The 27742-nt window shown below is 48.3% G+C and overlaps 2 protein-coding genes across 5 annotated transcripts; both read right to left on the bottom strand.

The window, feature by feature from the left end:
- Positions 1 to 1534: 1534 nt before the first annotated feature.
- On the bottom strand, positions 1535 to 10910 carry ZPR1 (ZPR1 zinc finger). Its single transcript, XM_046014733.1, has 14 exons — positions 9457 to 10910; positions 9113 to 9274; positions 8647 to 8737; positions 8204 to 8274; positions 7475 to 7561; positions 7197 to 7319; positions 6786 to 6836; positions 6558 to 6624; positions 6130 to 6200; positions 5342 to 5431; positions 4751 to 4861; positions 4017 to 4103; positions 2821 to 2886; positions 1535 to 2124 (listed from the first exon to the last, which is right to left on the bottom strand). The coding sequence occupies exons 1-14, from the start codon at positions 9625 to 9627 to the stop codon at positions 1990 to 1992; spliced, it is 1383 nt and encodes a 460-aa protein (XP_045870689.1). The 5' UTR covers positions 9628 to 10910; the 3' UTR covers positions 1535 to 1989.
- A 39-nt stretch (positions 10911 to 10949) lies between these two features.
- APOA5 (apolipoprotein A5) lies at positions 10950 to 27226 on the bottom strand. 4 transcript variants are annotated; one of them, XM_046014734.1, is made up of 5 exons: positions 27095 to 27226; positions 26777 to 26894; positions 13434 to 13485; positions 13204 to 13315; positions 10950 to 12681 (listed from the first exon to the last, which is right to left on the bottom strand). In XM_046014734.1, the coding sequence occupies exons 2-5, from the start codon at positions 26828 to 26830 to the stop codon at positions 11730 to 11732; spliced, it is 1170 nt and encodes a 389-aa protein (XP_045870690.1). In that variant the 5' UTR covers positions 26831 to 26894; positions 27095 to 27226; the 3' UTR covers positions 10950 to 11729. The 4 variants fall into 4 exon arrangements, with proteins under 4 accessions (XP_045870690.1, XP_045870693.1, XP_045870691.1 ...); XM_046014737.1 differs by lacking the exons at positions 26777 to 26894; positions 27095 to 27226 and adding an exon at positions 14018 to 14040; XM_046014735.1 differs by lacking the exons at positions 26777 to 26894; positions 27095 to 27226 and adding an exon at positions 13990 to 14010.
- Positions 27227 to 27742: the final 516 nt, after the last annotated feature.

The following is a 27742-nucleotide window of genomic DNA, read 5'->3' as shown; positions in this document are numbered from 1 at the left end:
TAACAAACTGGGCAGTATTATGGTAACCTAACTCAATCGCTGCGAGGAATGAGATTACTTGTACCGCGTGAAATGTTCAGAACAGTGTCTGACGCATGTATATACCAGTTATTTGTGTGAGTATGTGTTTCGGTTGGGGGGTAGAAACTGCTCTAATATAGGTAAAGTACCATTCAAGAGAGGTAATCAGGAATTCCAAACACAATGTAATTACTATGAAAAAAATATGGTTTTCAACCCGTGAACTTCCCCACGTTTGATAGAATAAGTAGCCCCTAGCTACCTCTTGCCTAGGACCTTTCCAGTGAAAAGGACCTGGCTATATTTTCAAAAGACCAAGAAGGTAGAGAGGTTGAATTCTAAATTCTCAAGTTTTGGAGAGGGGTTGGGAGGCAGAGGGCAGAGACACTACTTTTCTTTTTGAGAGCATGCAGTTTTACATGAATTACCTTATTTAACTCTTAAAGTTCTCATGTGGTTTTATTACCATGTTTTACAGGTGAGAAAACAGAAGCTTTGAGAGGTTAAGGACGTTGCCCAACTTTCACAAAGCCAAAACATGATCCCTGGAAGCAAAAGCCAGCAAAACAAGGCGCAAGAGGTAAATCCAAAGTTTGCCAAATAAAATACCAGATCGAGTATGTCCTTTATATCTCAACATGTTAAATTTTTGTTAGTTTGAAAGCATTTTAGTCAAGAAGGCTAGCAGCAACTAGCTGGTTACACTTTATAAATGCTCAGAATTTAGACTCTGTGCTCAAAAACTGTTTATATATATATTAAAACAGGTGTGGACACCTCAGCCCTGACCCATGAACTTTTAACCCCTGGGTTATCCTGACTGGTCCAGCTCAGGCCCAAGAAGGAAAGCAGAATGGGTTGGGTCTCTGAGGGCTTGTGGGACAATGAACGGATACAGGGCTTCACTAGCTGGAGGGCCCCACAGGTCCCCCAGACACAACCCTATGTTGGCTTCTAAGCCACTTTGGTGGCTTTCCAGCAACTCCAAAGCCCTGCCTCTACTACCCTGCAATCAGCAGGCATTTGAAAACCTCATCTTTCTGCTCCATTGAACGTTACTAGTACTCTCTCAGCCCCATCAGCCTATCTCCTGCCCATCTGTCTGGAGTTCCACCACTCCCCTTTCTAATCAACACCCAGCCTTGGTCCCACAAGACCCAAACTCAGATCCCAACCCTACCTGCCTCACAGGGCAACTGAACAGGATCAAATGAATGTATGCCCAGGGGCACTGTCTGGAATGTGCCCTCTGTTTGTCAGCTGCATCTAATAAAGCAAATGCAGGAACTATGGATTTGTCCTGAAAAGTCACTTTAAATTCCATGAACACAGGGCTTTATTTTGTTCAGTTCTGTAGTGTACCTGGCACAAAGTGAGCACACAAGTATCTATTGAAGGAATGAATGAAATGCCAGCTCCAATCCCCAAACTGACTACACCGGGGAAAATTTATTCAGGAGGCTGAATTCTACCAGCGTGGTATCAAATAAGGACGAGTGAATGCAGAGCCCAGTCCTGTTGTAAAGCCATCACTTTAATGAAAGCTTTTTCTCTCCTGCTGGACTCCCTCCCCTCAGAAGACTCTTTTCCTGTGGAAAGCCAGTATTTTATATTCCCGGCCAACTCCCAAACTCCAGATGTAGCTGTCTTCCGTCTTCAGAGTTCCAACCCTAGAGAGAGCACTATGTGGAGGGAGGGTAAAGAGCACGTAGGAAAAAAAGGGATAATGACATGCCCCATGGTTCATTTCTGGGTTTCTTCCCAGGCCAATTCAGAAGCTCCAAGATACAGTCAAGTAAACCAACAGGCTTGCACTTCCATCACAAACTGTTCACAAAACTGCCCACATCTCCCAGACCAGGTGTCCTCCCCACAAGGGGGCTAAGGACATCCCCAGCCTTTCCCGATAGTAATAAATAACCCTTCAGTCGGAACAGCACGGGAGGCTGGCTCGGGAACTACCCGTCGCTACCGCTGTGGGGCCAGGCCTGTCTCATAGCCCTCTGTCTTCATGTCATTGAGCCCTAGTTCCTCGTTTTGGGCAAATGTGCGCTCATAATGCTCCACCATCATTTGAGGATCATCTTCAGGTGCATACACATTCTGCAAGGCCAAGGACAGACAGTCAGTGCCTGTGCTGCCTAGCTATCTGCCCCCCCACTACCGCTACCAGGTAGCTTCCAACTCTCACTTTCCGAAAACCTTAATGTGTTTTGATTCTAAAGGCCTCCAATTCCCCATAATTAGGCTCAACTAGCAAGCAGCAAGAGAACCCAACAGAGTCCCCGGAAAAGGACCGTCCAGCCCTAGGCAGAATTAGGGAATAATGTGCCTAAAAAACTTTCTATCTGCACCTTCTTATGATAGTCGTAATCGTAGAGAAACCTCAAACAGTTCTGCCTGACCAATAATAACTGCTCAGTAAATATTGGAAGTTATTATAAATCACCAGAGTATCTCCCCAGTCATCTGAAAGCCTCTCCAGTTTCCTGTTTCAGCTTCTGGACAAGGCACCGTGTCCCCCCCACTCCACAATTAGGTTTTCTAAACGACAACTCCACTGCTGGGGACAAGAGACGGACTAGAGAGAGGAAGAGTCTAGGAGTATCTTTTTCCCCCTCTTGACACACAGTTGTAATCCCTCCCACCTCCCCCTCTATTTCCTTATGCTTCAAATTCTATCAAGCTTCCTGGATAAAGAGCAGTTCATTCAGAATCTCCAGTTTCTGGAGAAATAATACATGTTCCAAGAAGGTCAGAAAATGTATCTCCATGCCCTATCAGGAGGGTATTCTGTACCTGAAAGTAGCTGTTTCCTGCTGGATCATTCATAATAAAGTGGGCCTTCATGTCACCCTGAAGGATCTAACGGAGGGAGAATACAGCACATCAATTTTACGTAGCTCCTGTTAGGAAGGGGCTCTGTCTGCCAGACAAGAACCAACCCAGTTTACATGGCAGAAAGCCCAAGTTTCAGAAACTGCTGACATGAGGTCCCTCCTGATGATGTGAAGTAGAGAAAACCTAAAATAAGGACTGTAGAAGCCTACTGAAGCAGCACTCTGACTTCCCCACCTCCTCTCCTATTCCACACAGGTCAATCACTACTCTTCCCCAACCTCAGCAAAAATCTGCAGGAGTCCGTGGAGAAGCTGCCATCACCGCTGGCTAAGGCCTAGGGGACACCAGCCCAGCTGAAGGTGGAGGGAAAGGCAGCAGGGACAAGCGGTTAAGTGAACGTATTGTCATTGTAAACAGACATACACAACCAGCTCTCTGCCCACACTCAGCTCTCAGAACACTGGCAGCCAAGTCCTCCTTCTCAGGCCAAGAAACAGACCACCTGCTGATGGGAATCTGGGCAGCCCAAGAAGAAAAACCTAACGACTCTGGCACTGGGGTCACCTCCACAAAATGGCTATAGGCTAAATCACCCTACAAGGAGCTCAACATGAATAAGATTCAGCTCCACTCCTGTGTTTCAGTCCTCTACTTTTAAAATGACAATCCATGACTATCAGACACGTGAGCAAAGCCCCCCAACTTCTTTGTGTCTGAAAGAAAGTTAAAAGAAAAAGAAAAACAAACAAGCAAAAAAAAAAAAAAAGGCAACTTAAAAGGAAATGGAAACTATGCAAGGAAAATAAAACATCAAAAAAAGAAAAACCAACATTAACATTCTCAAAAGGAAAGAAAAAAAATACCACATCCTTAAAATAACAGGATGCTGAGGCAAAGGAATGAAGGAAAGTATTCAAAGACCAAAAAAAAAAAAAAGCTCTGGGAAAACAAGTCAGTGGAAATGAAAAACCCAAGTGAAGCTACTAGAGATAATGCTCTAACAACATAAGGGAGAAAACCGAGAAAGAGGACATGGGGAATACCCAACACACTGGTTAGATGTTCAGAAGGTGACAGGACAGGGTAGGGGTAGGCGGCCTCTTGCTCACTGGCACCCCAGGACCACAAGTACTGAAGGGTCAGAGTCATCTCACCTGGTCTAACTTCCGGCTAAATTCCTGCAGTTTCTCCATCTGGCCAGGATTGGAACTGTCACCCAGTGTGAAAGGGTTCTTGGTCACCTGCAATAAACAGCATTGGAATTGCCAGGACACTGGCTGTTTCTTGGGTTTGACCATAAAGCTGGTGTGGAATGGCAGGAGGGTGCCCAGCCAGGGAAGCTCGGTCTCCACACCACCTTTCTGACGTAGGCAAGCCACTGCTAAGAGCACAGACATTAATCTGCCAAGATGACAACTGGCAATATAAAACAAAAACTATAAAAAATGTCCTTCCAGGGGACCTCTAGTTCTCATCTAAAGAAGAAATGCAAAGTAAAGTGTAATTTACAATGACAAAATGCCTGACAACTGGGAATCAATAAAGTGAAATGATTTAAGAAAGTAAATATATGGGCTAAGTCAACACACAAATATATGTGCTGGGGAGCTCAGGTGCTGGACGGACCCTCCTCCCCTCATTTTACAGTGAAATAAGTGACTTACCCAAAACCACAAAGTATCTACATTGTCCCAGAGGGAGGACTGGGAGTTTTCATTCCCATAAACTTATCTTCACAATCCAAAATACTACTTAAGTCACTCAAATCAGCTTTAAGACAAAGAAACCCCCAGTTAACAGCTGCAAAAACTAGGACGTGTGAGGACTTCTAGCCCCTTCCCCACAGCCACGTCGCTGAAGCAACCATGCGCTATACTCGGGGACTCACCAGATCCTGGATGTCTTTCAATAGCCCCTCCAATGTGGTGAACTTGCCCCCGAGGACGGCCATTCCCAGTTCAAATTCCAGCTCCGGGATTTCCACACTACATGTCTCAGACTGGGAGATGAGAGAGCAAATTAGGCTTTAGATCAGGAGCCTCTTTGAGAAGGCTACTCAGAGTTTTCATGCCGACTTAGTACCACCACTGACTGTTTTGGGGGAAAGCTGCCCCAGTCTTCTCGGACTCTCCAACTAAAGCCAGACTCATTCCTATCCATGTGAACCGCAGAGATGGATCTGACCTCATAAAGGGACATTCTGAGTCATGGCTCCAAGCTGGCAGGTATCCTGTCATTAGAGGCCCGAGACAAGGGCCCTTACAGCCACTGGAGGCAAAAAGCTGCCAAATCATCAGAGTATTTATGGGTCACCTTCGCAATGTGTCCTTCCTACCACGGATTAATTCTACTGAGGGATCCTGAAACCCAGGGAAATAAGGAGGTACCCCACAACCCACAGAATTTTAAAAAGACAACTTCCTCTACATAGAGACAGCCCTTGTGAGGAAGACAGACACTTTCCCAAGCAGGGTGTTACCTTGAGCACATCTCTGGTCAGATCTAAGGGATCTGTGATATGGAAGGTGATCTTGGTGCCCAAGGGCTCTACCGCTCCTCCAGATTTCACCTGCACAGACAACAGTAGTCAGGAACACCAGCAGAGGGGATTCTAATCCTCACCCATGTCAGGGAGCCCTCAGAAGGTGGGCTTACACCTCCAATCATGCCCCCTACCAGCTACCAAGGACAGAGCCTTCTAAACCAACAGTGGCAGCAGTCACCCAAACCAAAAACACCAAGAGCTGGCCAAGAGCCTGTCAAATTGCCAACAAACTCTGAATGTGCCTCTTTTAAAAAAACTGACTCTTGGGGCTGAAAGGGACTTTCAAATACTTCCAACATGTGGACGCACCTTGTAATATTCTGGGTTCAGTATTCAAAGAGCGTATGCTTGAATATACTCGGGGAAAGGTAATTTACAACCCTCCATTCTATTTTCGGAGAGATCCAGAAAATTTTTTACTAGTCGAAATCTGCACTCCCCCACTTCCAGTCCTAAGAGGTGAGTCAGAGTCTCTCCAAAAGGGGGGGGGGGGCACCTACCTCTTCCATATGACCAATCTTTAATGTCTTAAATGAGTTATGGTATCTCTGATTTTACTTCACTAATTCCCAGTTCTTTCAAGGGCTCCTCACCTTATACTACATCCAAGAGAAAAACCCAGCTTCCTCCCACCTCATCCCAAAGCAGATTTAGGAAGGATCAAAGTTAAACAGGGTTTACCCTCCCCTTAGTCATCTTCCCAAACAATGGAGCCTACCCACCTCATTGGTCCGATGGCCGCAGTTCTCACAGTTGGTAGCCATGATGATAACCTCCTTAAAGTGGGGGATTTCTGGAAGATGGAGGTAAGGAAATTTGCTTCCAGGAGAGCAAGACCACCTTCTGGTGAAGAACAAACCCAAACCCTAAAAACATAGTTGCCAGTCCTAGGTATACAGGAAAGAAATCATAAGCAGCAGCCTAACTCGGTGTTCCAGAAAAGGACAAAGTTGCAATCCATGGCAACACAGGATTCTAGGAACCAGAGCCTAATTCTCTCCTTGAACCCAAAAGCCCAGGTACACCGTCCCATCAAAGGAAACACCTTCCTCATCACTGCGCTTTCCCTGAAGGAAGTACTCCCCAGCCTGCAGATAATCCTCGTGCCCAAGTCAGATGAAGAGCAACCCAGCTGCCTGACAAAAGATACGAACTAGCTTCATGTTGGTCTGAGCCGGAGCATTGCATTCTGGACAGTTGGTGTTGAACTGCAGCACCTGGAACACAACATGGGGACGTAGCATGAGCCCTGCTCCGGCTCCAGACTTCAGCTGGCATGCTGGTGGCTGCCCATGTTGGTCATGAGGAAGGGAGACCGAGTGGCATCAGTGTCCACCCGCAGCCCTGCTCCTTCCTCCACAGCAGCCAACGGACTCACTTCGTTTCTAAGATCCTCCTCTTCTGCCTTCTCTTCTGGTGGCGCCTCAGCCTAGCACAGCAGAAATACAAATCACACGTTGGCACAAATACCTCGGCCTCCCCACCAGCCTGCCTTGGAGTGAGACAGAAGACTCTGGTTTGCTTATGTCAGCTGCCACCTCGTGGGTTTAACAGAGAGAGCAGGGAGCAAAGCCCCAATCCAGGGAAGAACAGAACTTAAGATCACAGCCACTGCCAACGTTTACTGTAAAGTTTATCCTAAGTCTTGACAGGAGCCAGATGAGATGCACAAACGTCCAGAGATAGGATACACAGGGCAGCAACGACTAAGTAAGATTCCACTGATTCCAAGCGATCCAGAAAGCAAGATAATGCCAGAGCATTCTTCTGGCTTCTTCAAGCTATTTACCTGGAGCCCCAGCATTTCTTCCTGCTGTGGAGTCCGATTATAGTGTGTGACCACGAGGGCATGATCTTTCTGGGGAGCATGGGGGTTTTCCACAAAGCTGTTCCCTGAGGGATCATCAATGATCTGACAGATGGGGGAAGAGGGAGTAATTACAACAAGAAATCACGTATGATTCTCTGCCTACCACCAGACCTCTTGAGCACCAATGGAAAAAACCCAGACAGTCTTAAGGGTCTCTCCTCCCCTAAGTCTAGCACCTAGAGTTTCTCCATACTCACCAGAGTGAAAGGAGAGGCCACTTGCTTTAGCTCTTTCAGTTTGACAATGAACTCATCAATTCTTCTAGCTACAGCTTCTTCATTTGCCTGATAGAGAAAGATAGTAAACAGTCATGGGGCTCCCCAGCCCTCATGACAGACTTTATGCGCCTACTCCCTGTCACATCCATGTCACTCCCATCAGGAAGTCACCACCTGCCTCAGTGTAAGTAGGAACAGAGAGACTCAGACTTCACAGTAAGATACAGCAAATAAGTCTGAAGTTTATGGGTTGTGCCAAATGAGCTTCATTTTTCTTACCATCCAACCATTTGGGCCAGGCTCTCATGCCAGATTAGAGATACAACAGTAAACACACCAGAGTCCTCTCATGGGACTCCCCAACCAGTTCGGAAGACAGATGACTAAATACGCGATCACGTTACTCCTATCATAATACATGTATGGTACGATGGAACACTCAGGAAGTACAGATAAAACCCAGGGGATTAGGAAAGGCTCTTCAGAAGTAATGTTATACTGCCTCTCTGAGAGAAGGTCTGAACATACACTGGGGAAAGAGAAGGGGAAAGGATGGGAGACAGAGCATGGGCAACATCCTGGCAGCTACAGCATCCTTGCTGTGTCCTCCAAACGTTCTCCAACATTGTCTGAGACGGTTCAGCTACACAGGAAGCTGAACACTCTTGTTATGCCTTGAGCTGCTGCCATCAGAAAATCCCAGCTCACCCTTCGGGCAGGCTGATCCTGCTCCAGGCCAGAGATAGCACGGCTGATCAGTCCTTCAACAGTGGTCAGAGCTAGTGAATAAGAACAAAAGACACATGAGTCTTGACTATGCCACCAAGTGCCCGTATGACTGAGCAATTCACTTGGAACTCCCTGGGCTTTGATTTCAACTATAAAGTGAAGAGGCCTAGAACAAGGTTCCATTCATCTCTAATAACAGTGATGCTAAGACTCTCTGATGAACACACTACAGCCTTACTAACACAATCTACTTTCTCAAGCTGTTTTATCTAAGCTTCCTGCTTATGTTGAACCAAGGAAGGTCACGGTGATAACATGGCCAAACTCATACACCAGCCACCAGACCTGGCACCCAGGTTTTTGCAAAAAAGCAGGACTGCAGCGGGGCATGAACAGCCCAAATAGCCTGACCTTACACCTACCTCCCTTCTGACTGAAGGCAGGAATTTCAAAATCCAGCTCCGGGATCCTTGTGGTGGCAGAGTCCGTTTTCACAACTTCTCTGTTCATGTCCTGGGCAGAGAGAAAAACTTTCAGTCCAGAGAGGTCAGCAGTACAGACCGCAGCCCAGCAGTTTCTTTCTCTCTCCAGTCTGGCCGGTCCAGACGACTCCTGCGGAACAGTACACCCGTGAAGCCAGCTGCCCAAATGGTTTGAGTACTACGGAGAACAAGTACCGCTCATCTGATTCCCTCCGACAAAATGTAAGTACAAAGCACTTTCACAAGCCTTTACCTCACCTGAGCATCCAACAGCACCAACCCCACTTTAGGAAGGAGGAAACTGAGGCTTGGGCACACGGCAGGATTTACTCAAGGTCGCAGAAGAGCTCTGACTCTAGTCCCCAAGCCTTCTATAGGACACCAGACTGCTCTGGGGTCCTCTCACCTCCTGGGCCCTGACGGTCAAAGTGTAGCGCACTCCCTGATCCTGGATCCTGCCGGCCGACTGGATCTCGGTGTTGTTCCAGCCACAGTGCTCACAGGAAAAGGAGCTCACGATTATTTCTCTGAAGAAAGGGATCTTGGTGAGCAGGAGGCGCGTCGTGCCCTGAGGAAGCAGAAAAGCAGCTAGGAAGAACCAGTGAAGCCCCAGTTCCTCGTCTACTTACTCCCGGGCGTGCCTCGCCTCCGCGTCCCCAACTGAGCCCACCTGGCTGGGTCGCCAACCCCACCAACCCCTCCCCGCTTTAGCCCAACCTCCCGCCGCCCCGCGCCGGGCCCCTGCCTTACATTGCGGTAACAGTTCATACACAGCGACTCGATCTCGGTGGGTTGCTGCTCCTCGTCCTCGGCGCTGATAGGCCGGAACAAGTGCTCGGGGGCTGGAGCCCGGGCCGGGGCTGGCGAGGGAGCGGCAGCAGCCGCCGGTGGCCCGGGCTCTACAGCCCCGCTGACGGCCATGGCCAACACGCGCAGAGCTGCCCTCCACTTCCGGCTTCCGCTCCCCTCGGGCCCCACCCCTTCCTCCGGCGTTTTCGCGAGGAGCCGCCCCGCCCTTTCTTAAAGAGGCTGCAGACTCTGGGCCCTGCGGAACTGTGATTGACAAGGTTTCTGCATTGCTGGGATTCTGTGATCCAGACTTCCAAAGCGAGCCTGATTCACGCTTTGCCTCGATCTCAGTTCCCGCGTTACTTTCCCCAGGACGTCCTCTCAGACCCAGCGCACTGTTTCGCTCCTTCGCAATAACTCCATTCTACAGGGTTCTAACCATTGGTCCATAAATCTGACTACAAGAGAGGATGCCAAGGGGCTTGGCTTGTCCCTCCTTATCCCTGAGGAGATGGGCTCCGCGTCTGGCTCAGGCTTCCAACCACTGTTGGGCCAGACGTTGCCTCGGCTATTGATTCCCCTCCCTCAGTCCCTCAAGCATTCTTTCCTTTTCTGTTCTCACTCATTTCTGCCCTCCTAAACACGCGTCCAAATTCCAGCCTCAAATACGCAGTCCTCATTTTTACTCCCACCCCAACATTCCCAGCACATCAAACCCCAGCTGACTCACCCCTCAGTTTCCTAACAACAAGAAAAACACCTCTTTCTGTGGTTAAACTTTCCTTTCCAGTATCTCCTTTCCTTGGGCACCTCTCACCCAGTTCTGGTGCTAAATCCAGGGTGTCAAGGAAAAGGTCCAGCCTGCAGCACGATCAGGCCAATATGGGGTGCTGAGAACCCTGTGCAGGGCAGGCTGCGAGCAGAGGAAAGGGTGCTGGACAGGACCTTCCAAAGGTGCTGGACACGGTGCATTTACCCTTTCCTCTTCCACTCCACTTCACCCATCCCCAATTTCACAGTTCCCAGGGGGATCTATAGGACCTTTGTTGCTCCCAAGTGAGTTTGTACATGGGGAATTGGGGAGTTTAAGATTTGGAGTTCTCAAGAAGAGGGTCAGTCATAAGGGGGCCATTCAAAATCTGGAACCACAGGAACAAAGGAGACGGGCCACCTCAAGAGCCTGCACTTAATACACACTGTCCTATGGGAAGGTGGGTGAGCAATGCAGGTGCAGAGGAAGGGTTTCTAAGCCAGGCCCACACCCAGGCATGGCGGACAGCTGTCATCTAAGGCAGAATCTGACCAAAGCCAGGACCCATTGGCAGACCTGGACTGGGAGAGGGTCCCTGAGACAGAACGTTGATGGATTGGAATGACTGATGGGTGTGCTTTGGGGAATAGTGGTGAGGTCACTGCTTTCAGACATGGCTCAAATAAGAGTCACACCAGGCAAGTAAGCTTCCACCATATGCCTCTATTTCACGCATCAGAAGTCTAGGCTTCAGCCTGGAAGTCAGAAGTGAGGGGCCCCAGATGGAGAGGACATACAGTATGCTTCCCCAAGGCTTTAAGAAGCCCCCACAGTATGGAGGGCTTGGTCAGCTGTTCAGATGTAGAGTTATGGAAGGAAAATGCAGGCTCTACTCCCTCCCATCACAACCCTCACCATTTGTACCCACCGGCATCAGAGCCAGCAGAGATAACATGTGCACATCTTCACACGCTCTCATCATATTTTCCTCCTTTCTCCCTTCTCTTCCCCCAAAAGAAGCTGTCATGGCAGCCCTGGGGAGGAAAGAGCTCCTCTCCCCTAGACCAGCAGTAGCAGTGGCCACCAGGGGGCCAGAAGGGATCAGAGTCAAGCCCCAGGAAGAAGAGGCACAGGCTTCCAGCACCATGGCAACAGGCATGCATTGCTCATAATTACCTGCACGCAGAGTGCCTCTCTCCCTCCCCACTCCCACCATCCTGGAATGGAGTAACTCATGAGGATTCCCAAATGAACACGGGAAACTGGGTTTGCAAAGCCTGGTGAGTGTAATGCATCTGGGTGGGGGAATCGCAGGAGGCTGGATTGCCAGGGACTACAGTCCCCTTGGGTGACCTCACCTATCCTGTGCAGGGCCCTCCACCCTCTCTGCCCAACAGGCCATGGTCAAGGACTGAGCCACGCCAGGGGCTCAGATCCTGGGCTTAGACAAGGAGCTGGGAAATGGGTGTGGATCAGTAGACCCTCAGGGCTCTTCTAGATGACTGAGACCACGGTCATGAAGGCTGTAGTTGATGTCTTCCCACAGGTCTTCCAGACGGGCCTGCAGCTTGCTCCGAGCCTCGCTGCTCTCAGCTTGGAGAAACTCTGGGGCGAAGGCACTGTGACCTGGCGGGGGCGGTGCCAGCTGCAGCTGGACCTCCTCGGTCTCCTGGTCAATCGCGCGGGTGAAGTCGGCGATCTGCAGAAAGGTGTCGTGGCGGAAAGCCTGGAGTCGCTGGCGCACCTCCTGGGACAGCATCTGGGGGTCGGGGTTGGCCCCTTCCTCCGCACCGTCACCGCCAGCTCGGACAAAAGCGCTGAGCTCTTCCCGCAGCTGGTCTAAGTTCTGCTGGATGCGCGCGTGCAGAGCCTCGGCCTTGACCGTGAGCTTGTGCGAGAGCGTCTGCACGCAGCGGCTGAGGCGCGTGGGGCTGGCGACCGCGTGCGGAGCCACGCTGCGATGCAGCTCCTGGACGTGGCGCCCGATGCCGGTCACCAGACTCTGGGCGTAGGGGTGGAAGAGCTCCTTGACGCGGCCGGTGTGATGCACCACGCGGTTCTGCAGCTCCTGCAGCAGGCCCCGCGCCTCATCCACGCCGCCCAGCAGCTGAGCCTTGGTGCCCTCTCCGACCACGCGCAACTGCTCCTGCAGCTCCTGGACGCGCAGCGCCACCTGCTCCATCAGCTTCACGGTGTAGGGCTTCAGCTGCTGCCGCAAGCCCTCCAGATTCCAGCCCACCTGCTGGTGCGCCTCGGCCATGTAGGGCTCCAGGCGCGCCCTCACCTCCGCCAGCTCCTCCTGCAGCCGCTGCCGCGTGCCCACAGGGTCGTGTGGGAGCCGGGGAGGCTCCCTCGCCTGCCCGCTGAGAGGCCCCAGCTTGTCCAGAAACTTGTCCAGATTGCTGAGGTCTTGCTCAAGGCTGTCTTTCAGGCTCCTGGGGAGGGGGACAGACATCCAGACTGTCGTATTGCTAGCCCCACCTTTGCCCCGGAGACATCCCTCACTGATCACCTGGGGAGACCAAGGATGCAGGGCGGTGGCCCCAGAGACTGGGCTCCAGTCCTAGCTGCGGGCCGACCACACGACTCCTTACACAGAAGTACAAACACATGGCCCGTGCAAATCCAGACCAACGCTGCCCAAGGAAACACAGATGCACCTGGACCCTCACACACTCCTTTCATTCTGGGGGCCGCGGTGGGGGAGTGTCCCTCCACATCTCCCAGGTCCCACGCCTCAGTGCACAGGGGGCAGCGGCTATCAGGGCAGAGGTGGGGGTGATACTGAGGGCAGAGGGGGCTACACTGCCCGGAAGGCTAGGAGGAGGCAGAAGGAGCACAACTCCATTCCTCTGTGCCAATGAGGACGAGGGAGGTTGAGGAATCAGAGGCAGCACACCATCCCACTGCTAGGCTGTCTCCTTCCCGCCCCCACACCCCTTGTCCTAGCCACTCACGTGGGTTCCCATGCCAGCTTCTGCTGCTGGACCCGTGCGGCCTTGCCTTTGTCCCTGCTGCTCTGGCTGAGGTAGTCCCAAAAGCCTTTCTGCGTCTGGACAGTTGCAAACACTGAAGAGGGATGGGGTGGTTAGAGGCTGGGTTCCCCCCACCCCGGGGATGGATGGGGGCCCCTCAGTCCAGCCTCCACACCCACACCTCCACGTTGAAATCCGGGTTGGAGACTCACCTGAGAGCAGAGCCAGAGCCCAGGTCAGAACCGCAACCATGCTTGCTGTTGTCTACTCAGAAAGAAGGTGAACCAAGGCTGATTAGGGTTACGGTGAAGAAACAAAGGAAGGACATCTCCTGGATTTGCCCCAGGGGGCCCTGCTCCAGGGCCAACTTGCCCCAAATCTGTCAACCTTTCCCTGAGATGTGGGGTGCACAGAGCTGCCGGGGCTTGTGAGGACTGATCTAAGTGAGGCTGGGAGAGAAAGGGTGTCTCGGGGAGAGAGAGGGGTCTTTTTCACCAGGATCATACACCATGGAGTGTGGAGCTCAAACTGCTTCGTAGCATTTCCCCAACCGCCCTCCCAAGACCCCACGAGCAGCAACTTTGGTCACTTATGCTGTCCCCGCCTTGCTCACCTGTCTCCCTGCCTCCCACACCACCGCTGGGAGTGGGATCCCAAGGGGGAAGAAACAGCTTTGCCCAAGTGTCCCGAGAGGATGTCCTTCGTTCTCAGTTCCCACCCCCAGCTCGCTGCCGAGACCCTGGCAATCCCCTCCCTGCAGACTCTGACCTGCGTCCCTCCACCCAGCACTGCTCACCTGCTCAGTTCTGGGCACAGAGAGCAGACATTCGGCTTTATACTCCAGAGGCCTGGGCCTCTGGCAACAATTGCCCTGAGTAAATACCACGTGGAGGTTCAAAGACGGCTGACCTCAGCTGCCTCCTAGGGCTCACCTCCCGCCCTTCCCTGGCACCCAGAGGGTTAATGAGTGCCCTGGCATCAGGGGGCTGCTTTAGCAGAAAGGTGCTACCTGGAAAGATTATCAAGGTGTGAGGCTGAACTCCTCACCCAGATCCACCTCCCCCCCCTAGCCCCATGACCTTCACCCTTCCCACTGACCCACTGGCCGGCCCACCAACAGAGGAAAGACTGTCCGCGGAGGGCCCTGCTCTTACTCAGCTGCCCAGAGTAGGGCATGGTGCCCCAGCCAGAACGGGCCAGTGGCCAGGGGCCAGCCTGAACCCCAGGGGCTCTTGACAGCTTCACTGCATGCCCTCACATGGCCTGGGAAGAGCCAGCATTTATAGGGTTAAGAGTGCTCCCATCTTCCGCTTTATGAAATAATCCTGGGACGCAGGGAAGTCAGATGTGACAGGGTGAAGGACTTGAGAGGCATCAGAGCCAGGGACTCTGGGCCCAAAGAATTGGAGCAAGAGGAGGCTTCTCCCCACGGGAAAGGCTGAACTGCACCCCCAGGGCCTCTGAGGAGGGAAAGCCCAAGAGCCCAGACCTTTGATGACACACCCACTCCATATATTTAAACACACGTTCAGGAAGTCCTGAATGTTGCTTCTGAAGGTATCTTGAATGGGTCCCCCGTCTTCCATTTCCACTACCAGTCACATCACAGCCGCGCCTGCCTCTCACCTTGATCTTGTGCATAGCCTCAGGCAGGTGTCTCTACCAAAGTCCTGTCTACTCCGGGCATCTTCTGCCTGGCTTTGCCATGGCTTGTCCCAGCCCACTCCGGTCTCATCTCCTCCCACACCACAGCTTTGGCATTCCCTGAGCCTGTCCTCTCTTTCAAGACCCTGAACCTCCCTCTATGCTGCTCCCTCTGCCCAAAATAGCCTACCCCTTGGGGAACTTACATTCTCTCTCTCTCTCTCCTTTTTTTCGGGTTTGGTTTGAATGAGTTAGGATTAGTTAGAATAGCCATCAGCGATTCCACTTCCGGGTAGATACCCAAAGGAACTGAAAGCAGAAATTGGAACAGCTAGCTATACCCCTGTGTTCATAGCAGCACTCTTCACAAGAGTCAAAGGGGGAAAACAGCCTGAAGTGTCCATTAGCAGGTGAGTAGATAAACAAAATGTGGGCTATGTACACAATGGAATATTATTTAGCCTTAAAAGGGAAGGAAATTCTGACACATGTTATAACATGGATGGATCTTGATGACATTGTGCTACGTGAAATAAGCCAGACACTATAAAAAACAAATCTTGTAGGAGTCCACCCAAATGAAGTACTTAAAATGGGCAAAGGCAAAGGCAGAAAGTAGTCTAGAGGTTACCAGGGACTGGGAGAGGCAGGAGGAAGAGATACATTGTTTAATGACCTGGGGAGGGGAGGATGGGGGGTAGGTGGGGGATGGGGGAGTAGGTGGGGAGTGGGGGGATGGAGGGGAGAGGTGGGAGCGGTAGGTGGCCTGGGTGACACAGGCAGTTGGGTTTCCCCGTGTCATAGTCATGGGATGAAGCCCCATGTTGGGCTCAGCTAGGAGTCTGCTTGAGCTTCTATCTCCCTCTTCCCCTCCTGCTTGTGTGCTCTCTCTCTCTAAAATAAATAAATAGGGGCACCTGGGTGGCTCAGTGGGTTAAGCCTCTGCCTTTGGCTCGGGTCATGATCCCAGGGTCCTGGGCTCTCTGCTCGGCAGGGAGCCTGCTTCCTCCTTTCTCTCTGCCTGCCTCTCTGCCTACTTGTGATCTCTCTCTGTCAAATAAATAAATCAAATCTTTAAAAATAAATAAAATAAATAAACCTTTTCAAAAAATGGCACAGAGCTTCTGTTCGTGAAGATGCAAAAGTTCTGGAGGTGGTCGGCAGTGCTAGTTGCTCAATAGTGCGAAGGGCCGGATAGGAAATATTTTGAGCCAGATTATTTCCACAGGAACCTGCTTGCCTTTCCCTTTTCTTCATCTTTCTTTGTTGCCTAATATCTGATATTCTCAGCTGAGTTTTTAGAAAAGAGTTCCCCATTTAGATTTTTTTTTAAATCCAGGAATTGCCAACATAATCTGGATATAGAGTAAAAATAATTCTAAAATGTATTTGTAAAGATTAAAAGATATGTTCTTCTTTAATGTTCGGTAGGAGCAGTTCTGCCATAAACACCTGAAATACACAAATATGTGGATTTCAAATAAAATCTCATCATGCACCAAATGAGGTGATTTCTTGGGCAGTCTTTGTCTTGTGACCTGTTCTTTAAGCAAACATTAGTGACTCCTCATTCTAAATACAGAATTCCCTCAACTAATGATACAGTTCCATCTCAATACACCAATACATCCCAAATTAGAAATATTGTAAGTTGAAAATACATATCGTAAATTGAAAATATTGAGTTTGCTGGCTCAGTTAGTGGGGTGGGCAACTCTTGATCTCAGTATTGAGTTCAAGACCCTACTTTGAGGGTAGAGAGTACTTAAAAAATAAAATCTCAAAGAAAAAGAGAAGAAAATATATTTACTACTCCTAACCTAACAATACTGAATGATCGAATAGTGTGCTGAAAGTGATAAAACAGAAGGTCACATGGATGCAGAACGGGTGCAGTGTATCTGAGGTTGACCCTCATGATGGCAGGGAAGACGGGGAGTCGCTGCTCGTTGCCCCTGCCCAGCATCAAGAGAGGGGATCGTACTGTGAATCTCTAGCCTGGGAGAAGATCCAAATTCAGACTTTGAAGTTTGGTTTTTACTGATTGCAGATCTCTTTTGCACCATCCTAGAGTTGAGAGTTGGTTAGTTGAAACTTATAAGTTGGAGACCATCTGTGATAAGTCGGGGACCATCTGTGGTAAGTCGGACTTGTTGCAGATTGTCCTCCTTCTGTCTTAGCTGCCAATAACTCAGGTGTAAACGAGGGCAGAGAAGTCTTTCTCAATGCAGCAGCATCCCAGGGTCTGTCCCAGAACATACCAGAAACATAGGCAGAATAATAGAGTGACCGCTCATTGTGGACCCATTGTACATTGTTTATATGCCTCTCACCAGGCCTAAAGGGAAGTCCACTTGAACAGTGACAACAGATACACCTCAAGTGCACTGAAAAGGGGGGGCTGGGTATTTAACATGGTACTGAAATAGCCAAGCGTGTTTAGTAATGACCTGTGTAATCATTATTTTGTCTTGAAAGATAATCTAGTTGCATTGTTTGTCAAGAAAAAAAGTAATTAAATAGGCCACCTAGAAGTAGGAAATATAGTCATTAAAATGAAAAAAAAAATCATTTGGCTACAGTTGGAGAAAGAATTAGTAAACTAGAAGGGCAATCTGAGAAAATCACCCAGAAAGAATGATAAAGAGAAAGAAGATATGAAATAGAAGTTAAGAGACATGGAGTGCGGAATGGGAAGGTCCGACATATGCCTACTTGGATTTCTACAAACAGAAGTGTACAGAGGCTTTGGAGGAGGCAATATTCCCAAGAAGACAGTTGAGAAATTTTGAAGGTGGGACCTAAATTCTCAGTTGCAGGAACCATCTTTGAGTCATGTGTAGGATAAATGAAAACAAAACCCAAATCAAGACACATTATCGTGAATGTGAAGAATAATAAAGACAGAGTATCTTAAAATCAACCCAAGAGAAAGGAATGGTTATCTACAAATGAAAATGATTAAATGGACAACTGATTAAGCAGCAACATATCTTCAAAAAAACCTGAAAGTAACTTAATGGCCAGCCAAGAAATATACTCAGGTAAACTCATGTTCAAGGTAACAAGTGAATTTTAAGGGAGAACCTAGAGCAATTATCACTCACAGATCCTCCCTGAAAAAGAAACAAAACTAAGAGAGTCATGGGATACAAATAGACATAGGAGGAAGGAAGGAAATTATTAACCGTTTAGGGAAATTGAAAATGCATTCATCATTTTATATGAATTTATATAAATGTGTATATATTTAAACATACATATACTTAAACCATACAAAATCAGTTCTTTGCCACTAAAAATTGGTCAGAATTGAAAAGCTCATATAGTTCGACTTAACATAAAATACCTTTAAATGTAGCTCAGTCTCATTTGCTGCTGTGTTTCCAGTACCTGGAAAACTGCTTGTCACATGGTGGGGGCCCTCGATAAATATTTATTGATGAAGGGGCTATTTTGGAGGAAGTGTTATAAACAAGGGGGACCTAAACTGTTAGACCCAAGTAGCATGGAAAATGGGAAAGGGAAGATCAAAGTTAAAGCATTCTGCAGTCTTTGCATTATTCAGTAAGAAGATCGGGATATTGATTACCTTTTAGACTTTGTGAGGTCAAGCAGGAATATTAAAATGTTAAGGATAACCCATTAAAAGAATACAAAGACTATATAACTTTCAAACTAGTGTCTGGGAATGAGACTAAAGAACAGATTGACTTTTAGTAAAGGATAGTGGATTGACGGCCTGCATTAGTCTGTGCTCTTTTCTGAAATCCCAATAAAGCAGCATTAAAGGGCACTTAAAAAAATGTATAAACACACAAAGAGAATAGGAAACAAGATAGTTTGGAAGTTGGAAAGCTTCCAAATGGTTAAATGATAATAACTACACACACCTGAGAAGATGAATTTTGCAGCAGCAATGGGGAAAGCCAAGAAACTCCCTGATCTGTACTATTGAATGCCCCGGAAGCTCAGACATTAGCAGCCATAGATTATTCTAGAAGCATGGGTGACAGTGGGGCTCAAGATGGGGCAACTGGTTGCAAGTCTGTTTGAGAAGCAGACGTCCTCCCCAACGCCACTCAGCTGGGTTCCGGCCTTCCCCCAAAGCAGCAGGAAACCAGAAGTTTATTCCCTGCAGAGGTTAAGGTGGAGAAAACACGTTATTATCAGGGCCAGGAGTCCCCTATGCAAAAAAAAAACAGGATTTAAGTAAAAATTTAAATATTAAATTATGGGATGCATCCCTCCTCCACACCACCATTTCCTTTGGCCAAAATGCTGGCCAATTACACTTTACCCTCCAGGAGGGACACTGGAACATTCTCCTGAGAAATTTGGCTACCCCAAGAAAACAGGCCCAAAGAAACACTTTTGGGGGGTTCTTTGTGGTCGAGACAGTCCATCCTAAAGTGAGTCATGGACTCAAGGCTTCATATCAGCTTCAGGTTGTTTTTTTTTTCTCTTTTACTACGAAAATTTTCACACATACAGAAAAGTTGAAAGTACAGTGATCATCATTATCCTCAGCACCTAGGTTCAGTAGTTGTGTGTTAATAATACAGTAATTAATAATACAGTAATTAATATTTTGCCATGTTTGCTTCTCTCTATGTGCATGTATTTCATATGTATGCTTGATTTTTGCTCCCTAGCCTGCTTCCCTCCATTTCTCAGATTTATGGAACTGGTCAAGAATTCGGGGTAAATCATTGAAACATATAGGAAACTAAATAAACAGCAACAAAAGACAATTATTAACTGCAAGCAGAAAAAAAATGCTGGGAAAATTACAATAGTAAACTACATATGAATAGCAGGTACATAATCATGCTATGAATACTGGCTATGATATCATAGTTTAAACAAGACCTATGATATAGTAAATTGGAAAGTGTGTGTGTAAGGTGTGTATATGTGAAAAAAAAACAATTTTGTTTTTATTTATTTATTTACACTTAACCGCCAGGTGCCAGTTGGCCTCCTATATCATGTCTGGGGTACTGGGTTTTATTTTATTTTGTTTTTTTAAATCTAAATTGAGAACCCCATTTTTATTGGCCATATCGGGCAAACAAAGCCTAAAGATAAGATGAGCCTAAAACCAGAAAATCAGAGAATAATAACAGAATTCTCTAAGAGCTAAAAGGGGTTTATGCAGAAGGGGAAATGGCGATGAGTTTAAGGGATGTTTGCTTTTTTGTCCTAACTTGTAGTATTGTTTGATTCTCTAAACTATGAAGTTTGATAAAATAAAAACTAAATTTAAAATTACATATAATTTTTTAAAGATTTTATTTATTTATTTGATAGACAGAGATCACAAGTAGGCAGAGAGGCAGGCAGAGAGGAGGGGAAGCAGGCTCCCCGCTGAGCAGAGAGCCAGATGCAGGGCTTGATCCCAGGACCCTGAGATCATGAGATCATGACCTGAGCCGAAGGCAGAGGCTTTACCCCACTGAGCCACCCAGGCGTCCACATATAATTATTTCTTAAAGGAACATAATAAAACCAATAGAAGGGCAAACAAGAAGAACAAAAGAAGCGAAAAAAATGCAATGATAAAGAGAAGATACAAATTAATTTGATAGAAATCAGTAATCCTAACAGAAGGGAATAGATTAAACCAGCCCACAGAGCACCAACTCTGGAATGAGACAGTGTGGGTTACAATGCTGATGTGCATTAGTTCTGTGGTCTTAGGCAAGTTACTTAACTTTTCTGTGCCTCAGTTTCCTTACTAGTAAACTGGATATAATTATAGTACCTCCCTCATAGGTTCTGTGGGAAATGAACATTTTAATACATTAAAACATGAAATAGGCTCAGAGCACTGTTTGGCACATAGTAAGTATGGCATAAGGGCTTACTATTGTCATTAGTGACAATTCACTTTAATAAAAATTAGATTTTACAAAAATTCCCGTCTTTCATGACTTAAAGGGGCATACTGAAAATATAACACCAGAAAAAGCTAAAAAGTATAGCAGGAGAGAGAGACTTTAAAAACCCATACCAGGGTTGCCTGGGTGGCTCAGTGGGTTAAGCCTCTGTCTTCGGCTCAGGTCATGATCTCAGGGTCCTGGGATCGAGCCCCGAATTGGGCTCTCTGCTCAGCGGGGAGCCTGCTTCCTCCTCTCTCTCTGCCTGCCTCTCTGCCTACTTGTGATCTCTCTCTCTCCGTCAAATAAATAAATAAAATCTTTAAAAAAAAAAAACCCATACCAGACAAAATTTAACAAAAAGGAAGCAGGTATAACAATATAATATCAGAGCACATAAGCTTTGGAGCAAAAAGGATCAACAGAAAGAAAAAATTTACCAAGAAAAGAAACAACAGGGAAAAATAATGTTTACCAGATACATGAAACCTGACATCATCACCTCAAAACAGATAAAGTGAAAAGCCGCTCAGTCTCAAAGAGAACTTGCCACATTTGCTGAGAAATTTTAGTACCATTTTCTCAAAATAGATAGAATCACAGAAAAATAAAATATGTGAACAATAGGCCACAAACTTGATATAAGAACTCTGTACCTCAGGAAATACAGAATCCTCACCATAATTTAGTACATACTAAGCCTCAAGGGAAATCCAAGTATTATTTGTAAGAGCAAAATAATAATAATAAAATAAATTGGAAAAAAAAAAAAAACAGAAAACAGAAGTGCCCATCAATAGAGGGATGAATACATTCTGGAACATTCACAGAATGAAGCACTGTATTTGCTGGTAACGATAACGTATTATAGGGAGAGATGGCTGTATCCCCAAAGCATAACGTAAAGTGAAAGAAAGCAAATTGCAAGACAATGCAAATAATTTTATACTCTTTACATGAATTTTCATAGCATGTGAAACGGCACTGCTCATGAATTTGGCTCCATAAATACATGTAAAAGAATAAAAACTTGGGTGGAAAGGCTTCACCACCTTCAGGCTCCTGATGGCCTTGGGGAGGGAAAGCAAAAAGACGGGGGCGGGGGGGCAAGGACTTGCACAGTGTCTACCGCATTTTGTTTCTTGGAGGAAACATTCTAAGACAGGGGCACCTGCGTGGCTCAGCTGGTTAAGTGTCTGCCTTTGGCTCAGGTTGTGATCAAGGGGGCCTGGGATTGGGTCCCGCATCGGGATCCCTGCTTGGCTGGGAGTCTGCTTCTCCCTCTGCCTGGTTCTCCCAGACTCTTAATCTCACAAAACAAACTGGGGGTTGCTGGGGGGAGGTGGGATTGGGAGAGGGGGAGGGGGGTTATGGACATTGGGGAGGGTATGTGCTATGGTGAGTGCTGTGAAGTGTGTAAACCTGGTGATTCACAGACCTGTACCCCTGGGGATAAAAATACATTATATGTTTATATAAAAAAAAAAATTGGAAGGGGAGGCGAACCATAAGAGACTCTGGACTCTGAGAAACAACCTGAGGGTTTTGAAGGGTCGGGGGTGGGAGGTTGGGGGAACAGGTGGTGGGTAATAGGGAGGGCACGTTTTGCATGGAGCACTGGGTGTTGTGCAAAAACAATGAATACTGTTACGCTGAAAAAAAAAATAAATTAAAATATATAGAAAAAAAAAAATAGCTGGGCTGTGGAGCCCTGAGCAGAAGTGAACAAGGGAAGGGACCTGAGCGGACGTAGGGTCACTGCTTTGGGGAATGAGAGAGAAGATTGAGCAGGAATTCCCAGAAGGCTGACTGGACCCCAGCCACCGAGCCACTGAAAGCTGGAGGTCTTGAATTCACGGCAGCATCAATCTGACCAGAATGTTCTCTAACGGGGCTCCACAAGGTGAAGCTAGAAAAGCAGAAGCCTGCTTTCTTCTGAACGCGGTTTTGCCAGAGGAAAGAAAGAGACAGGGGGGCCCAGCGGCCCAGGAAATTGGGAGAGACTTGAGGCCCTGGGCAGGATGGAAGGTTAAGCAGAGCCCAAGAGGGCGGCGAGGGAGGCAGCGCCTCAGGGCCCCTGGGAGTGTGCACGGCCCGAGGATGTGTGAAAGAAATGGGCCGGAGGCAGAGCTGCTCCGGGCCCTCCAGTTTGGTCACGTTTTTGACGTGGATTTTAATATCTCCAGGACAAAGGCGAGCTCCCGGGAGAAGACACAGATAGTCCGGTAGGAGCCAGGTGCCCACGGCTCAGGGAACGAGGCACTCAGCAACCAGGGCAGGTAAGGGGCAGAGCCCGACAGAAGCAGCCGCAAAGACTGGGTGGTCTGGAAACAGCAACCAGGCCTGAGGAAGACCAGCCTCCACTGAGGAGGGCCACAGTGGGGACCAGGTGGGCTGAGCAAGGACCAGGGTGCAGCAAAGGCCGGGGAGTGGAGGGTGTGCCCTAGTTGAGGCTGAAGACACGGAGGGTTTGGTCCAGAGGGTGATGAAGGGAAGAAGCAGCAGGCACGGCACGAGTAAAGGCACGGAGGCAGGAAGTTGTGCAGTCGTAGCTGGGGCCAGGGGCGTGCGGTGGGGGTGGAAAACAGGGAAGGGTCCGGCCGGCGCTCAGCCGCAGAGCAGTCTGGGAAGGTGGCCTGAGCACACCTGCAAGTCTCCCTGCCTTCAGAGTCAGGCCCAACAGGATTTGAAAAACTTGATCACAATGACCTCTCTATTGGGCACCTGCCACATGCCCGGCATTTACTCTTGTCACCTGTACGGCTCCGAGGCTGGTACTGTTATCCTCATTTTACTTACAAAGACACTGAGACTCAGAAAGATTCGGTAACTTGCTCAGGGCCTTGCCCTGTGCGAAACCCAGGTGTGTGTGACTCTGGAGTCCGTGCTCCACACACCACCTGATGCTCGGGGTGAGAAAACCCTGCTCCGGGGACCGGAACCACAACAGAGCCTCTGCACTCCTCATTGGGAGAAGCCAGGAACCCACTGTGCTCAGAAGAAAGCCAGGTCCTGCCCCCTCACCCCAAGGGGGTTTATGATTTGGGAGGAAGAGGGCTGTCGAAACGCAGAGAAGCCAGGATCCATGTGTAAGCCGATATGGACACGGGGACAGTAGCTCAGGGCCAGCCAGGGGAGGGACAGCCAAGTCCAGTTACCGTGGGGAGCGGAGTCCACCTCTCCCTCCTTGTCCCATCCCACACTTAACGTGCCCCCCCTCTCCCATGCCTGCAGAGCTACGGCCAGAATGGCAGGTCCCTAGGTCTTTAGCCTTGTCACGATGGCCTGTTTATCCTCTGCTGTCCATGACCCATCCCGACGGAGATGTGTCCCGCAGCGAGATGTTTGTATCTGGATCATTTGCTGACAGCACAACAGGTAGGTGGGGCCAGTGACGTAGACGCTAAGACCACAGAATGTCCTGGGCACGCTCTGAGTCAACACAGTCGTGGCGTGCCAACCGAGATAAGAGTTCTGGTTGTTTATCTGTTTGGGTTTTGTTTACCTATATCCTTTTTCATCCCCAAAGATCTGAGGCTGCTGGCCGTGGAAATTTAGACGACGAGGGTGATGGAAGGGGGAGACCCTCGGAACCAGTGAAAATAAAATTAATAGCGGAAAATCTGAGAGCCTGACAAAACACAAGACTAAAAGACATGGGCACGGAGACCGTCAGGGAAGACAAGGGGGTAACCGCTGACTTCCACATTGGTTTTGGGTTTTGTGGAAATGGATGAAGAGGGAAACTCAGTAAGTTACCTAATTGTCATCATCCGAAGAAGGAAGTACACCCGGACTCAGAGGGAAGGTAAAGCTTTTCTAAACACTGAGCCGCTAATCGAATATCTCTATGGGACTTTATACACAGGGACCTTGGAACTGTCTCGGAAAGTCCCTGACCCATGGCAATTATGCCTCAGATCAAGGGGAGGCAGTCCAAAGACCTAAGTTCCTGGTGGCCCGACCAGATCTATGGCTGGGATCAAGAGTGCCTGACATGTATGAATAGGAAGTCCTGTCTATTAAAGTATTAACTGACATCATAGCTTTTTGTTTTGTTAATATTTTAAAAAGAGTATAATGTAGAGAAAGTGTAAAAAACAGAGAAGCAAAAATATACATAATCACCCACAATTCCACCATCCGCTCTTGTATATTCTTCCATATTTTTTAAAAAGAGAGTATGGGGGGGCGTCTGGGTGGCTCAGTCATTAAGCGGCTGTCTTCGGCTCAGGTCATGATCCTGGAGTCCTGGGATCGAGTCCTGCATCCGGGTTGCCTGCTTGGCAGGGAGGGGCCTGCTTCTCCCTCTGACCCTCCCCCTGCTTGTGTTCCCTTTCTCACTGTGTCTCTCTCTGTCAAATAAATAAATAAAGTCTTTAAAAAAAAAACAACAATAAATAAAAGAGAGTACAGGGTTTCTTTTTTAAGATTTTATTTATTTATTTGACAGCGAGAGCGCACAAGCCAGGGGGAGCAGCAGAGGGAGAAGGAGGAGCAGGCTTCCCGCTGAGCAGGGAGCCCGATGCGGGGCTCCATCCCAGGACCCTGAGATCATGACCTGAGCCAAAAGCAGACATTTAAGCCACTGAGCCACCCAGGCGCTCCTAGTTGAAATGATTTTAAAAAGCAAGAGAAACTTTAGCTCCCTTATGTCACCTTGGCAGAAGACTGGAATTTTAATTTCCAAAAGGGGAAAGAATGCTAGGCAGAGTTGAGAACAGGGTTGCCATAGTAGATACAGAGAGACTGAACCAAAGGATGCCCTCTGAATGTGGAGCCCCATTCTGCTCCTTCCACTTAGCCCCAGGAACATGGGTATCCAGGCCTTTACCCTCCAGGCAGAAGAGTGGGAGAAACTTCCAAGGGACCCAGGACCAACTCAAAAGGAAATACCTAATTTTTTTCACACTAGGCATCCCCAATTAAATATTCCAGTGGATCACCTAACAGTAATGCTCACAGTCAGCTAGACCACTCATGTGCTGGGAACTTCACATCAGCTTTAAAATCCCCACCTTTGGGGCACCTGGGTGGCTCAGTGGGTTAAAGCCTCTGCCTTCAGCTCAGGTCATGATCCCGGGGTCCTGGGATCGAGTCCCGCATCGGGATCTCTGCTCAGCAGGGAGCCTGCTTCCTCCTCTCTCTGCCTGCCTCTCTGCCTACTTGTAATCTCTCTCTGTCTGTCAAATAAATAAATAAAATCTTTAAAAATAAAATAAAATCCCCACCTTAGACTAAAGCAGACAAGCAAAGATGACCAGTTATTCAAGGACAGATCTAAACGTGAAAGAGAGGAACCCAAAACAAACAAACGTTCTATAAAAGAACTTGAAGAAAACCGTAGCTACGCAGAAAGAACATTCAAAAATACCGTGAATATCATCAGAGAGTTAAATACATTACATTGATCAAGCAAGAACAGGATATTATAGAAGAACATTCACAGAATGTTTTAAAAGCTCTTGCAAATTAAACACGTGAATGCAGGGGCGCCTGGGTGGCTCAGTCGTTAAGCCTCTGCCTTCGGCTCAGGTCATGAACCTGGGGCCCTGAGATCAAGCCTTGCATCAGGCTCCCCGCTCTGCAGGGAGCCTGCTTGTCCCTCTTCCTGACACTCCCCTGCTTGTGTTCACTCTCTTTCTCTCTCGGACAAATAAATAAAAATCTTTTAATAAATAATAAATAAAGATGTGATTGCAGAAGCAAGAAAACTGGATAGAGGCTGAAGAAGTCTCCCAGAATGGAGAGCATACATAACAGTAAGACATGAGAGGAAAAGTTAGAAAATCAGGCTTGTCCAGAAGTTTCCTATTATAGGAAGAGAGAAAGAAAAAGTGGTGCGATCATCTTATAAAGCAACTCAGCATTACCTGGTAAAGGTGATACCTGTCCTGTGTAACTGGGCAGGAAACAAAGATTCGTTAAATGCGTTAGTTTCTTCAACAACTATTTATTGTGCACCTACTAAGTTCTGGCCACTGTGCTAGGCACTGATCATAGAAGAAGCAAGATCGGCCAAACCTTACCCTCTCAGAAACCAGCCGAGATGGTTCACCCCAAGGCTGCGGTGAGTATGGCATTCCTCTGGCTCAATTTTGTCCACAAGGTTTGGGGTTCCATGAAAGGAGCGTCTGGGTACTTTGCCTGTGGGCAGAACGTATATATAATGAGATTATATCCATTCTGTGGTTCAAAAGAGAAACACAAATACCACCAAAGCCGTATCGAGAAAGATCAAGTGTAATTTTAATAATCTGTAACAGAGTCGTTCAAGGATAAGTCAGTTGTTGGGGAAGAGGGTAACCACAGAGGTGTCAGATACTGGGCAAGACCCATCCCCTCACCAGATGACCGGGTGCCCGGCACTGTGCGAGGCATGTGTACCGGTTAGCTACTCTGCGTAAAAAATCAGCCCAAAACTTAACATCACAGGATCCCTCCCAGTTCCGGTGGGTGTGTGGCCAGGCTGTGCGGTTCTAGTTCAGGATCTGGCACTAGGTCTCAGGCAGGACATAGCCTGGGGCTCTAGGCCTCTGAAGGTCTGGCCAAGCGTCTGTTTCTAACGTGGCTCGCTTGTGTGGCTGGCAGGTTGGCGCTGGATGTTGAGAAGGGGCCACTCCTCCTGCCTATCATCCCTCAGTGTCAACGATCAAAGGGAGAGCAAGCTGGAAACTACAGTGCCCTCGATGAGCCAGCCTCGGGAGTCATAAGCCATGATCTGCAATAGCCTGTTAATCACACAGGTCAACCCTCTGGCTCTAAGAGAGATCAGGAACAGTCTTGGAGCCAGGCAGGAGGCTGGAGAGTGATGGACAGAGGAGTGGGGTACCTGTGAGTGAGGAGTTGTGTTCGTGTGTTAGAGATGGTGTCAAGGAGTTGGACTGAGAGACAAGACGAGTCCCTCCAAACCTCATGGTCTGCTCACATCCCTCACTTCCCACCTCGGAACCAGCCGCCCACATCCTCACCGCTCTGACGTGCGCAGCGCTGGG

Source organism: Meles meles, chromosome 8, assembly GCF_922984935.1.
Source record: "Meles meles chromosome 8, mMelMel3.1 paternal haplotype, whole genome shotgun sequence".
Lineage (NCBI taxonomy): Eukaryota > Metazoa > Chordata > Mammalia > Carnivora > Mustelidae > Meles > Meles meles.
This window is presented reverse-complemented; position numbering and strand designations above follow the sequence as displayed.

Coding starts and splice junctions, on each gene's coding strand:
- ZPR1 (XM_046014733.1), bottom strand. CDS start 9,627: ATGGCCGTCAGCGGGGCTGTAGAGCCCGGGCCACCGGCGGCTGCTGCC. Junction 8,275..8,646: donor TGCCTTCAGTCAGAAGGGAG/GTAGGTGTAAGG, acceptor CTTATTCACTAG/CTCTGACCACTGTTGAAGGA. Junction 7,320..7,474: donor TGGCCTCTCCTTTCACTCTG/GTGAGTATGGAG, acceptor CCCATCTGTCAG/ATCATTGATGATCCCTCAGG.
- APOA5 (XM_046014734.1), bottom strand. CDS start 26,830: ATGCCATACTCACCGCAGCCTTGGGGTGAACCATCTCGGCTGGTTTCT. Junction 13,486..26,776: donor CTCGGCTGGTTTCTGAGAGG/GTAAGGTTTGGC, acceptor CTTTCTGAGTAG/ACAACAGCAAGCATGGTTGC. Junction 12,682..13,203: donor AAGCTGGCATGGGAACCCAC/GTGAGTGGCTAG, acceptor CCCCCTCCCCAG/GAGCCTGAAAGACAGCCTTG.